The following is a 14,932-nucleotide window of genomic DNA, read 5'->3' on the forward strand; positions in this document are numbered from 1 at the left end:
CTGCAGGAACTGCACACTCAGTTGCAAGTGGCAGGGGTGGGGTATCACAGGACTACATCTGAGGCCTGCTCAACATGATGCTGTGATGCCTGGCCGCTTTTATTTACAATCATGAGGGGCCCACTGCCATACTAGCATGTACATTTTGTGACCGTGTAGTGCAAAAAATATTGGTCCTTCAAAGTTGAAAATGTAATCTGTCTGTACGTGTGGTACTATCTACCTGCCTGCCAACAGTGATCACTATCTGACATGTCCTTATGGGTGGAGCTCTTTTTATTATTATCAGTGTATAATCATAATCCGGATCTGTTATTTGCTTTCAATTGTTTACTTCTGTCATAACATGCTTCAGAATTTATTTACACCTGAGTCTAGTGTAAATGAATAACAGGTTTTGCATACAGCCGATTTATTTCTGTTGCTTCTCTACAATTATCAGCCATCTTCAATCAGCTTTTGATGCAATGGCTGTGATTAACCAAGGTAAATCCAAGATCAAGAGAGAAGCCAGTTGTGGGAAAGTATAAAAAAAATGACAACAAACAGCTGACATCCAACAACACTGATAATTCACACTTGAGAAGGAATCTCAACAATGTTCAAATTGAAAAAAAAAGGCAGAAAATGACAAAATGAGGAAAAAGAGGAACTGAAAAATTAAAATACATGAAATGACAACAAGCCAACGGCCTTGCCGCATTGGTAACACCGGTTCCCATCAGATCACTGAAGTTAAGCACTGTCGGGCTGGGCAAGCACTTGGATGGGTGACCATCCAGTCTGCCGAGCACTGTTGGCAAGTGGGGTGCACTAAGTCCTTGTGAGACAAACTGAGGAGCTGCTTGATTGAGAGGTATCGGCTCCGGTTTCAGAAACTGACATATGGCAGGGAGAGTGGTGTGATGACCATATGCCCCTCCATATCCACATCCAGTGATACCCATGGGCTGAGGATGATACAGCAGCCAGTTGGTACTGTTGGGCCTTCCTGTCCTGTTCAGGACGAGTGGTTTATTTATTTATTTATTTATTTATTTTTTTTTTTTTTTATGACAACAATGTGGAAAGGACAGATTGCTACTCGCCGTATAGACGAGGATGACGGGGATAGGGAGGAGGCGTGAGCCAGGAGGTAGAGGGATAGCAAGGTATGGGTGAGAGAAGCAGCTAGTGCTGCCTGGGAGAGCATGCAGGGACTTGGTGAGGTCAGGATAAGGCTGTTAGGTGCAATGTTTGGAGACTGTGCTGGGGTGGGGTGTGAGGAGGAGGAGGGGGAACTGAAGAGCTGAGAAGTAGAGAAGGGGAAAGCACTTGTAGATTTGTTGGCAGGGAAACAACATTTGTAGGACTGGCAGCAGAGTAAAGAAGGGGATAGGTAGATGTGAGGAAGGGTGTAGCAAATATTTAGGCCAGGGGAGCTCTGAAAACAAAGGACATGTTGTAGGGAGAGTTTACATCTGTGCAATTCAGAAAATCTGGAGTTGGTAGGAAGTATCCAGATGCCACAATCTGTAAAGTGGCCATCAAAGTGAAACACATCATATTGGGTGGCATATTGAGGAATTGGGTTGTCCAGCTGCGTGTTGGCCACCATTTGGTGGTGGCCATTCGTGTGGACAGACAACTTCCTAGTTGTTATGTCCATGTAGAAAGTGGCACAGTGGCAGCAACTAAGCTGCTACATCTCACATCTGCTTTCACAGGTGGCCCAGCCTTTGATGAGGTAGGAGATGCCTATGACAGAATTGGAGTACGTAGAGCGTAGAGTGGGGGGGGGGGGGGGTGGACAGCCCTCACATCTAGGTCCTTTGCACTATTATGGCTTGTGAGGCACCCACCTCCATGGGTGAGACTGCTTACGCATGCCTGTGCAGTGGCATTCGAACCAGAGGTAAACTGGTTCGAATCTCGGGGGTGAATGAAATTTTCACTGCCAGTAAGTAGCTGGCAAGGGGAGACAGGTAGTACCATAAAGTTTCTGCCACCAGTCTCTGTGCCAGTGTCCTGAGTTCAATTCATAACTTCTTCATGTTTGGAAGGTTGTATGAACTACGAGAGGCAGGGTTCATTGCTGGGACTAGGTTGGCCTTGATTAGAGAGATTAGTGGCTGAGAAGTGTTTCCATGGCAAGGATTGGGATAAAGAGAGTAGGTCTTTGAAAAGTCCAGCATGGTTAAATTTGGGTGTAGGGTGATGGTGGAGCCTTTGGATAGGACTGAAACTTCTATGGGTACGAGGAATTTGGTGGAAAAGTTAACAACAGTGTTCCAGAATTGTTTCAGCTCTGGATTTAGTGGAGTTTTGGTAGCATGCTTTGGGGGTGTGGCAAGTTGAAAAGGTTAGGCAGGCATTGTCCGAGTGCTATGAGTGGGTAACAAGGAGGCACACTGAATAAGCTAGGAGTTAGATAGTGGTGCCCCAAGGTGCGTATAGGATGTCTGCAGGTTGTATACGTTATGGCACTGGTGGCTGGAATGCTCTTGAAGTTGCTGGAGAGCAAAGGATTCAATTTGAGAGATGTGATGTCTATAGTAGGGATTGCATAGTAGCAGTATCTTGCAAAGGGAGCAAAGGTGGTTCTGGGATGATAATATCTTCTTGATCCAGACTGAGGGCCAAGACACCCTGTCCTTATTCCTTCATAACCTCAACACCTTCTCCCCAACTCGCTTCACCTTGTCATCCTCAATTCTGTGTTCCATCTTCCTGGACATTGACCTCCTCCTCTTCTCTGATATTTCTATCCACACCTCTGTCCACATTAAATCCACCAACCACCAACAGTACCTGCATTTTGATAGCTACCATTCCATCCACATCAAAAAATCTCAAATCCCTCCCATACAGTGTTGCCACCCAGTGACAGTGTATCTGCAGTGAAAAGAACTCCCTTGCCCAGTGTGCTGGTGGTCGCACAAGGACTTCGCAGACAAGCGCTATCCCCCGCAGACCTAGTCTGCAAACAGATTTCCCATACCATATTGCCTCGCACTCTCAATTGTCCCACGACACACATGAACCAGCTACAAAGGATTGCCTCTCTCATCATGTAGTACCACCCTGGACTGGAACAACTGAACTACGTCCTTTGTCAGGGCTTTGATTATCTATCATCATGCCATATCAAAGATCCTTCCCACCCATCCCAAAGTGGTGTTCTTATCTTCCACCAAACCTACACAGAATCCTAGTCCATGCCTACACAACTCCCAGTCCCAGCTCCTCTCCTCAGGTGTCATCCCTGTGAAAGGCCCAGGTGTGAGACCAACTCAGTTGACTCACCCAGCACTTCCTACTCCAGTCCTGTCACAAGCTTATGTGCTGTGTCAGAATGGGGTCACCTGTGAAAGCAGCCATGCTACATACCAGCTCTGCTGCAATCATTGCACAGCTTTTTATATTGGTATGACTACCAACCAGCTGTCCACCAGGATAAATGGCCACCGCCAAACTGTGGCCAAGAGCAAAGTGAACCACCATGTGGCACAACATGCAGCTGAGCATAACATGCTTGATTTTAATGGCTGATTTACAACCAGATCCATCTAGATCCTTCCCAGCATCACCAGCTTTTCTGGATTGCACAGATGGGAGTTACTCTTACAACACACTCTCCACTCGTGAAATTATCCTGGCTTCAACCTTCAATAACCTGCTGTCCCCACTGCCTCCACCCAACAGTTTCCAATCCCCCTGTCCTATTATCTCCTCCTATTTCACGTCTCCTCAGCCTCATTGTGCACCACTCGATGTCAAGACACCCATCAGTTTTTGTCCTCTTTGCTCCTGTCCTCCACCACCCTCCCCCTCCTTTCCCACCTCCCTGCCCCACAGCCTCCCAACACTGCATCTGTTGGCCAACTTGTCCTGCTACCTTCTAGTCCGTGCATGCTCTGCCAGAGGGGGCTCTTCTTTCCCCCAGCCCATACCCTACTATTCCTCCACTTTCCCTGCCCCACTCCAGAGTGTTGCTCTTGTTCAATCCGACAGTACTGGTGCTTGTTAAAAAGCCTTACATGTACACGAGTGCAGGAAAGAGGCTTCTCCTTCTGCAACCTGCGATTTTTTTTGTATTTAGTTGTAATATGTTACTGCTGATTACTATGAATAGTGGCCTTTACTCAGTTGTTACAAACAGTTACTGTACATGCATTATGAGTGTCCAGTGCCTCAGGTTTTGGAGTGACTTTTCCTTTGCTCTGTCATAGTGTTTCATTGTTCATTATTTCCATTTCTACTGACAAAGGACATACAAAGAAAATTTTAAGCTATGAAAATAAAATAGTTTTTTAAAATGTATATATTTGTTATATCTACTGTAGTTGTCCTATTTTAATGGTTTGTAAGGCAGATATTTTTCTCTTGTCACAGATACTATTAGTAATTAGTGCAGTGTATTGAAGGATTTGTAGTAGCTGCTTCTCTCTACTGGTGTATTACTTCATATTTCAAGCATGAATGTATGTGTGTAAACATACTTCAAATATTTGAATACAATGCAAATAAAATGTACTAAACCAAATGGGAATTATTTGTTGAGTAAGCCGTAAGATGCATTTGTGACTATGAAAAAGAAATATTATTTCATCTTACTACTCAGCCTACAACATAAAAAAGAGGCAAAAATATAGAAGTTACTTAATGTTGCTTGTCAGTTAATTGGTGGCATCCATCTACAAGTACATCTACATAGATACTCCGCAAGCCACCGTATGACACGTGACGGAGAGTACCCTGCACCACTACTAGTCATTTCCTTTCCTGTCCCAAGCACAAATGGAGCAAGGGGAAAATGACTGTCTATATGCCTCCATATGAGCCCCAAATTTTCGTATCTTATCTTATGTGGTCCTTACACCCAGTGTATGTTGGCAGCAGTAGAATAGTTCAACACTCAGCTTCAAATGCAGCTTCTCTAAATTTTCTCAATAGTGTTTCCCTCCAGGGATTCCCATTTGAGTTCCTGAAGCATATCCGTAACACTTACATGTTGTTCAAACCTATCAGTAACAAATCTAGCAGCTCGCCTTGGAATTGCTTCAATGTCTTCCTTCAATACAACCTGATACAGTTCCCAAATACTCGAGCAGAACTCAAGAATAGGTCACACCAGTATCCTGCATATGGCTTCCTTTACAAGTGAACACTCTTTCCTAAAATTCTCCCAGTAAAGCAAAGTTGACCATTCACCTTCCCTACAACAGTTCTCACATGCTTGTTCCATCTCCTATTGCTTTGCAACATTACACCCAGATATTTAAATGACTTGATGGTGTCAAGCAGGGCTCTAATAATACTATATCCGATCTTTACCCTACTCATCCATATTAACTTACATTTTTTCACATTCAGGGCTAGCTGCAGTTCATCATACCAACTGGAAATATTGTGTCAGTCATCTTGTATCTTACTACAGTCATTCAACTTCGATGTCTGCAGTTCGTGGTCTAGTGGCTAGCATTGCTGCCTCTGTATCACGGGGTCCTGGGATTGATTCCCGTCCGGGTTGGAGATTTTCTCTGCCCGGGGTCTAGGTGTTTATGTTGTCCTCATCATTTCATCATCATCATTTGTGACAGTGGTTAGATTGTACTGTGTAAAAATTGGACTGTGTAAAACATTTGGACTTTGTACAGGCACTGATGACCACGCAGTTGAGCAATCCACAAACCAAACATCATCATCTCTCAACTTCGATGCCTTACCATACACCATGTCATCATCAGCAAACAATCGCAGATTTCTGCCCACCCTGTCTGCCAAATCATTTATGTACGTAGAGAACAACAGTCGTCCTATCACACTTCCCTGGGGCACTCCTGACAATGCACTTGTCTCTGATGAACACTCACCGCCAAGGACAACATACTGGGTTCTGTTATTTATATAGCTGTGAACTTTATGAACTTATTTAATATGCTTGTACATATGGTAACAGCCTGCAATGGGGCACTATGTCAAATGCTTTCCAGAAATATGCAATCTGCCTGTTGCCCTTCATCCATAGTTCACAATATATATCATGTGGGAGAAGGGCAAGCTGTGTTTCGCACAAGCAATGCTTTCTAAAACCATGCTGTTTTGTGGACATAAGCTTCTCAGTCTAGAGAAAGTTTATTATATTCAAACTGAGAATAGGTTCAAGGATTCTGCAGCAAGTTAAGGATATTGATCTGTAATTTTGCAGGTCCATTTTTTTTACACTTCGTATATACTGTAGTCACATGCACTTTTTCCATTCACTTGTGACTTTGTGCTGGGTGAGAGATCCACGATAAATGCAAGCTAGGTAAGGGGGCCAATGCTGTAAGTATTCTTTGTAAAATCAAACTGGGATTCCACCCAGACCTGGTGACTTATTTACCTTCAAATCTTTCAGTTGTTTCTCTATGCCATTGATGCTTATTTACTGTGTTGTCCATATGGGGTCTGTCTGATGGTCAGATGACAATACGTTTGTACGATTTTCCTGTGTGAGCAATTTCTTAAACATGAAACTTAAAGCTTCGGCTTTTGTTTTGCTGTCTGCAACAGCCACACCAGACTGGTCCACAAGGTACTGAGTGGAAGCCTTAGATCCACTTAGTGATTTTACATAAGACCAGAATTTCCCGGGATTCTCTGCCAGATCTTTTGTCAAGGCATGACAGTGTTGTATGCATTGCGTGTAGGTGTTTCCACAGGCACAAGAATCTCTACTAAACTTCACTTTTCATCATTTGTGCGTTCCCTTTTGAACTGAGAGTACAACAGTCTCTGCTTTTTCAGTAAATTTTGTTGTTAAACCATGGTGGTTCTTTTCCACCCTTTATCCACGTACTTGGCACATAACTCCTCAGACCACGATTTACAGTCTGCTTAAACTCTGCCCTAATTCCTCTACATCTATCTTACTGGAACTAAGTGATGCCAGTGAACTATCTAAGTGAGATGCTAATAACTGCTAGTCTACTCTATCTAGCAGAAAAATTCTCGTAGTCTCCTTGACTGATTTATTAACTTTTGTAGTCATAGTTGCTACAATGACATCATGATTGCTAATCCCCATTTCTATACTGACATTGTCGATAATGTCTGGCTTGTTTGTTGCTGCAAGCTCAAAGATATTTCCATAGCGTGTGGGCTGCTGAGTTACCTGCTCAAGACAATTTTCAGAAAACATGTTCAAAAGTATTTTGCATGACTGTATGAATTGGGTGGCCGGTAAAAATATCCAACAGTTAACTTGGTTTCACTGTTATAAGCAGCCAAATAACTTCAATGTCACACTCTACTTCGACCTTGCTAGAGAAACTATTTTTGTCAATTGCAGTGAAAACTCCCACTCCTATGGCCTCTAATCCGCCTTTCCAATAAACGTTCCACAACTTGCTAAATATCTCATAGCTTTCCACTTTTGGTTTCAGCCAGGTCTCGGTCCCAAGAATAATTTGGGAACTTTATTACGAATACTTCAACAGTTCACTGATAATATTATGGCAGTAAATGTGTTTTTATTCTGAATGCCATTTGACTTTCCTTGCTACATATTGCCTGGCGAGTGTTCATCAGAGAACCTTGGACTACTGCCTAGGCTAAAAAACCCTCATGTGCACTCCACAACTACTGTGGTACTGGAGTGGCTGTTTTCTTTGTGTAGTGAACCCTTAACATATCAAGAGGAATCCTACAAATCCCCATACTTTAATGCAGGTCTAGAAGTGTGCAGCGGAGACCATCACAGAGTCGACAAAGCCTTTGGTTGAGACCCTCCTCTCGGCTCCAAACCAGAGGCCTCGTATCGTAAGTATTGTCACTGATTTCATGAAGTGGGAACCAGTCTGAATAGGAAATTTTCTTTTTTGCTAAAAGTAAAGCTGTTCTTTGCCCAAAGGTTTGTTCGAAATCTACACTGCGGCGCTAGGTGTAGTCATTTTGAATGTGGTATACCCTTTCCTTTCTCTGACCTGAGTCACACAGTGAGCTGTTGGGGTTTTTTAGTTCAGTGTAAAATCTCATCTATAGTATAATCTGATCATTCTACATATATGAGGCCATAATGAATGTATTGTTAATTATATTTCCCGGCAGAAAGATGTATGCAGATCAAGTGGAGATTGAATCTTGGACTTTTCAATTTATAGTCTGAGACTGACCCCTGCAACCCCAAGCTAAATTGTTTTTAAATGTACATTGGTTCATTGTAATTAACTCAGTATTGTGGCCTGTCAGTACTGCCAAACGACTGACAGATATCATTGGACTAATAGTGATAATCTATATCTGTACTATTTATATAAAGACAAATCATCTGTAATTGTTACCAAAAATCTCAAAAATTTACTTTAAATTTTTACACGATACTCTGATGAACATTCAGATGGACATAGGCAGCATATTTTAATAAATATAATGTAGAAATGTATAGGAAATATATACAGGAAAAACGTTGCTACCAAAAGTGTCAAAAAGTGCTTGACTGGTTTACATCAAATTTTTACATGAGACTCTAAAAAATATTTGGATGGACATAGGCTTTATATTTTTTAATGAACTTAACATATAAATATATATTTAACACAGAAATGGGAAACATTGTTAGCAAAAATTCAAAGTTGTGGACAGGTTTACTTCAAATTTTTATGTAATACACTAGTAAATATTCAAGCGGACATAGCCTATATATTTTGTTAGATGACAGTGTACACATTTTCTGTTAAAACTGACTGTTAGAAAGAAAATGCTGTACTGTGAAAATATGAAGTTTCGTTATCTTTCCTGCAGTCAGTTTCAGCTAGATAGGAAGACATGTGTAAACCTTTAGACAAATAGTTTCTCATGTATATATTCTTTCTCCTTACATTTAATTTCATTCAAAAATTGTATACACAGCAAAGTGTCATTTTGTTTCTTTCTTTGCTGTCAGTTTTCAGGAAACGTGTATTTACAACTTATCAGGTTATGATTATAATTTTACTATGGAATCAGAATCATCCAATATTTTGTAATGCTACCCATTAAATGTGTGTGAAGTACTGACATTGAAACTATTGCCCTCACAGATCTTGCAGCTGGGAGAGGTCTCTCTCATGCCCTTTGTATCAATGGTCCCATTCAGTTTACCCATTCATTTTAAGTCTGTTCAGTTTTCATAAAGCTTTCATTTGCAATAATAAGAAACAAGGCACAAGGGCAGAGGGAATGGTAAGAGGACAGAGAGGCGAGGGAGGACATTGACAGAGAGGGCGGAGGGAATGGATGCAGAGAGGGGAAGAGGAGAGAATGGACAGAGAGGGGGGAAGAGGTGATGCAGAGAGAGAGGGAGGGGAGGGGCAGGAAATGCTGGACAGTGAAGGGGGGAGGTGGGTAGAAAATAGAGGAAGCAATTTAGAATGCACATCTGTTTCTCATAAATATTCAGCAGTTGTGAAGCATTGTTGGGTTTGCTAGTTACTATACACAATGTTTATAAATTAGCTACGCAAAAGCAATCTTTAACTATGGGAAGGGTAAATAAGTTACAGAAATGTTTGATACTGTACTGAATGCATTATATCTTCAAGTTTTACTCCCACTTAAAGCTATTAGTTACTGATGTTTCCAGTAGGTGGCATGTGCAAATGAGTTATTCTAGCAGCCGTCATGGTGTCATGTAAAGATGCATAGTGTGTGCAGTGTTATTTATGGTTTCATGAATCCAAATCTGCTGCTACAGTTCAGAGGCAATTCAGGGTTAAGTACCACAAGTTACCACCTCAAAGACAAGCTTTCATTGATTGGTACAATCATTTCACCGAAACTGGTTGTGTATCACATAGGCCGCCAGGTCAGGGTCAGCCAGCAGTCTGTTACACAGCAACTGAACATGTTCAGCAGTCTTACAAAAAGTAGTCACATTGAACATTTGTAAATAAAACTTGAAGGTATACTGCATTTAGTGTCATATCAAACATTTCTGTAAGTTATTTATCTTTTTCACAATTAAAGGTTACTTTTGTTTAACTAATTTGTAAACAGCCTGTATACAGTAGAAATGTAATATACTTCACTTATTGTTGTTTTACTGGTGATTAACCAGGATAGATCTAAATTATTTTCTAATATTACCTGATAACATGCTTTTTTCTCATAGGTTTATGGCAAAAATATTTGAGCGACAGTGTGAAATGAACTTGCAGTTCAATAGAGAGAAAGAGAGAATGCTGGCACTCACAAGTGAAGGTGGAGACAAGTCAAATGCTGAAACAGTCCGTAACTTTGAGAGTATGAGAAAGAGAAAGTGTAAAACATTTGAAGTTACTCCTCAATCCAAGAGACAAAAGAAATCCCGTGTTAAGCAGGAGCCCGTAAAGGATACTGATAGAAACATACAAATTTCAGTTGCCAAAAAAAATGAAGTGCCTGTACCTAATTTTGGAATACCTTCATCTCTGGAATCTCCTGTTCAGGCACCATCTTCATTTTCAAAAGAAAGTTCAGATATGGCATCTTCTGACACACCACAAACAACTCAGGAGATTTCATGCCATTCTGTAAATAGCAATTCATCTGTAAACTGTACAGAACAGAACACATCCTTAGAATTACAGCTATCATCATTGCCAACTTCTCAAGAAGGAACTGTTTCTTCTGAGAAGCTTGATTGTACAGAAGAAACACAGAATTTGATTTCAGGTTGTACATTACCACATACCTCCACTTCAAGTCCTGCACCGGGAAGTCCACTGTGTACAGGACAAACATTCCCATCTGAAAGTTCAGTCTCATTCCTGACTTCAGAACTAACGCCGAGTAAGGAAGATAATACAGTAGTGACCAGGAAAACAGTATCTGACAATGGCATTGTCACTGAGATCACAGAGTCCACTGCAGTCAGACATTTACCAAGGTATGTACAGTAAGGAAATACTTCATCAGTATGACACTAAATTTACGAGGGTTGAATGAAAAGTAATGCCTCCACCTTCGGTTGGCCGGTATGGCCATGTGGTTCTAGGCGCTTCAGTCTGGAACTGCATGGCCGCTACGGTCGCAGGTTTGAATGCTGCCTCGGGCATGGATGTGTGTGATGTCCTTAGGTTAGTTAGGTTTAAGTAGTTCTTAAGTTCTATGGGACTGATGACCACAGATGTTAAGTCCCATAGTGCTCAGAGCCATTTGAGCCTCCACCTTCGTTAATTGGGTTTGGATGGAAATATTTTAATAAATCAAATGCAGAAATAATCCTTAGAATGTGATCTTTAATTATCAATATTCACTTTTCCACATAATCACCAGCCAGTTGGATACATTTCTGCCAATGATGAACAAGGTTTCTGAAGCCGTCACAGAAGAAGTTGACATTCTGTTCCCACAGCCACAGTCTCACAGTTCTGTCATAATGGTTTACCCACATTTCATCTCCTGTCACATTTGAATGAAGAAAGGCCTCACCTTCATTCTCGTAATGTGAGAGGAGTTCCTGGGAAATTTCAAGTCTGTGTGCTTTCATTTCAGCAGTCAACATCCGGGATACCTTTCATGCACAGATCTTCCGATATCCAAGCAAAGCAATAATGTGACCCCACACATTCTTGTGAAATGCCAATTGTGATTGCAGTTCCTCTCTGAGTGATACGACGATCGTCCTGAATCAATGTCAACATTTTGCTTGTGAAACTCTGCGGTTTCTGTCACAGGACGTCCAACTCCACAAGACATCCAACTTTTTGTTTGTCACGCAGGTCAGATGGTCCCGCCTAAACATCTTTAAACTTCCTTGCCCAGTGACGCACAGTACTCACATCAACACAATCAACATAAACTGCTTTCATTCTCTGATGAATCTCCTTTGGGATGACACCTTCTGCTGTCAAGAATTCAATGAGTGCACGTTGCTTAAATCGCATTGACTGACTGTCTGTGCAGGGTTCCATACTTTACACTGTAACAACACAACCGTTCAATGCTAAGGCTTCCTACCAACTTGAGCTGTAGAGAGGAGGCTACGAAATAAGCCAGTACCTGCCACATACCAATGCTGCCAACTGTTGAAGAGTTACGAAGGTGGATGCATTACTTTTCAGTCAACCCTCGTAAAAAAGTGCTGAGACACTATTCTTTCTGTCCATGTTTTGTCAAGAATGAATTTGTCCACCTTTTGTCTCTGCTATTCCATACTGATCTTTTATATTTTGAACGTTAATGTTTTTTGCTGTTGCGTCTCTGACAGCATTTTTGTTTTTCTGTGTTTATAGGGGATTTGACGAAAATCTAGAAGATCTAAAGAGTTATTTTGCTCACCAAGTGAAGGATACTACATGTGTAACATACCGTCTGCTGAAACGGGCTAATTTGATAATTGAAAGTATTAAATCCCAGAAAGTCATTGAAGATTTGACAAAATTGATGAAGGTAAAATGTTTTCTCCATCAGATGCTTGTACAATAATTAATCAGGATACACATACTACATTTGTAATTTGATAAATTACAGCTGATCAGTGAAGAAGAAGACCGAGAAGGCTATAATGTGAGAATTGATAAGAAATCACTGATGCGGCTGCTCTCCAAATTAAGCAATGATGGCTTTCTAAAAGTAATAAAAGTTGTTCTTAAAGGTGGAGACAAAGAGAAGGTCTTGCATTTTGTATGTGAACCAAGTGTTACAGTAGGTAAGTTAAGAAACTTTGCTTACTACAAGCAGTATACCCCATATCTTAAGAGTAAAAATTATGCAAGTGGTAGATGATGCTTAATTGAGTGTTCTGTGATGAGAAACCAATGGTCAGAAATAAATATTGCAGGAGGATTTATGTCTTGAATGAGGAACGTGTTTGTAAACTGCTTATATTTAATCACAGCTAACTGCCTTCTGCGTGAACATAGGTGTTGCTGCCTTAGAAACCAATAAACAGTTGTTTATGATGTATCCATAGTGTCATTAAGCACTGTGTATAGATCATGATAGGGTGTTGAAGATGGAGCAATACTTGTTACAAGAACATACAGACATGTATTTACTGTATAACACAGCAGAATGTAGTGCCCAGGAAGCAAGCAAATGTGCAGAGAAATGTTTTGCAACATGTATCATCCTAATTGTAAGAATTTATCTGTGTGACTGAAACTTGTGCGCCACTGGGTATTCCAACCTCAGAAAACTTTGGAAGTTTCTTGACAATGTTGTTTGCACCATACAACTTGGAAAGATGGTGTTAGATTGTGTAGGAGAAGATTCGTTAATAAGCCACTTGTTGTGCAAGTTACAGAGCTAATGAATTTTGAACACAGAAATTCTATTCTCTGGGGATTATGTTGTAAAGCCTATGTTGAGACTGGCAGTCATCACTTTGAGTAATTACTGTGACCTTGTGCTGTTTATGTCAATAAAAAATGAAATATTCTTGTTTGATCATTAACTCCTTATCTTGGAAGTGCTTCGTTTATGAACCTTTTGACATTTGGAAATTTAACCCTTAAGTTGTTGTGCACCCTGTATATGCTTATTAGTGATAAATTATTAACCACATTAACCGAACACAGTGATCAGTACACTGGGCTTGTGTTTGGGAGGACTGGGATTCAAATCTCAATGCTGGTTTAGGTTTCTTGTGATTTTTCTAAGTTAAGGTGAATACTAGGATAGATCTTTTGGAAAGCACAAGACCAACTGGTTTCCCCTAACCATTATATCCAACCCTGTGCTTCAATGACCTCATCATCAGGGGACATTAAACCCTGATATTTCTATAGCATTAACCATACCAGATTTCACTTCTGCACAGACCTGTGGATAAGACAAGTAAACAGCAGGTAGCATTATGCCATTACAAAAATAAAGGTAATAGGGAAGAGGAAACAATAAATACAGTATGAATTAGTTATTCAACTGAGGGAAAAAAGGCTGTTATTGAATGTGATGTTTCAGCTTTAGCACCAAATGTGTTCAAATATAATGTTCTTGAGGATATAACTCCCAACCTTGCACAGCAAAGTAGCTAACACACTCTGATTAATGACAGTGAGTCAAGGTGGACTCCTGTTAAGGAGGAGTGTGAGTTGAATAGAGATCTGCATTTTCAAGAAATTTCCCAACCATATCATGCTTGCATTTTTCATAGGCTATATGAGTTTCCTGTCCAATGTAGCAGAGGCCACACTTGCAGGAGATCATGTAAACCTCAGTCTTACAGAACATCAAGTTGTCAGATTTCAGAATCAGATTAGTTTAAAAGTTTTTGCATTGTTTTAATTGTCATGCACATGCTTCATTGAAATTCTAAAAGATTAATGTTTATTTTACCTCATTCTTTCTTCCTTTTCCTAAGTGTGTTCTAGACAGTTACAGGTCAAATAAGTTGAATTTAAAAAATTCTCGAACACTTCACCTACCCTGAGCATTTCATATTTCTGGCATCTGTGGCAGAACATATTTAAGTCACCATGCCAAAACACCAAACTTTTGCAGCCGTCTTGTTTGTAGACTGTTGCTGCATGAGGAGCCATGCTGGTAACTGATGACTGAAATTTGATGCCAAATTTTGAATGTACTATTTGTAAAGTGAGTGAGTAAATATAACTGTAAATTCCAGAAGGAGTTAAGCAATTGTGATATTGGTTTCAGCTTGGGAAAACCACAGAATCCAGAACTTTTTTTAATGAACTCGGAGAGACATCACTACAGTGCAGCTAAAATGATATATCATCTACTCACCAAGCGGTGGCAGGACAGCACACATATAGAAAAGGTTTTACATATGCAAGCTTTTGGAACCAGTGGCTCCTTCCTTTGGCAGGAGGCTTGAAGGGGAAGGAAGAGGGGTGAAGGAAAAGGACTGGAGAGGTTTAGGAAAAGTGGTAGAGTTTGGGAAAGTCATCCAGGTCCCCAGGTCTCATCCTGTCCGTTAAGCCTCCCCTGACCTGGGATTCTGGGTGACTTTTGTGAACTGTACCCCTTATCTTAAACCTCT

General features: G+C 40.8%; 1 protein-coding gene and 1 pseudogene across 1 annotated transcript in view; both read left to right on the forward strand.

The window, feature by feature from the left end:
- The window catches only part of LOC124594743 (general transcription factor 3C polypeptide 1), a 370,793-nt gene that overhangs the window by 129,628 nt on the left and 226,233 nt on the right, over nt 1-14,932 (forward strand). Inside the window, exons 9-11 of the mRNA XM_047133120.1 lie at nt 10,115-10,870; nt 12,219-12,375; nt 12,457-12,634. Coding sequence (XP_046989076.1) covers nt 10,115-10,870; nt 12,219-12,375; nt 12,457-12,634 — 1,091 coding nt within the window. The remainder of the gene's footprint in view (nt 1-10,114; nt 10,871-12,218; nt 12,376-12,456; nt 12,635-14,932) is intronic.
- Nucleotides 685-802, forward strand: LOC124596948 (annotated as a pseudogene).

The sequence above is a fragment of the Schistocerca americana genome, chromosome 2 (assembly GCF_021461395.2).
Source record: "Schistocerca americana isolate TAMUIC-IGC-003095 chromosome 2, iqSchAmer2.1, whole genome shotgun sequence".
Lineage (NCBI taxonomy): Eukaryota > Metazoa > Arthropoda > Insecta > Orthoptera > Acrididae > Schistocerca > Schistocerca americana.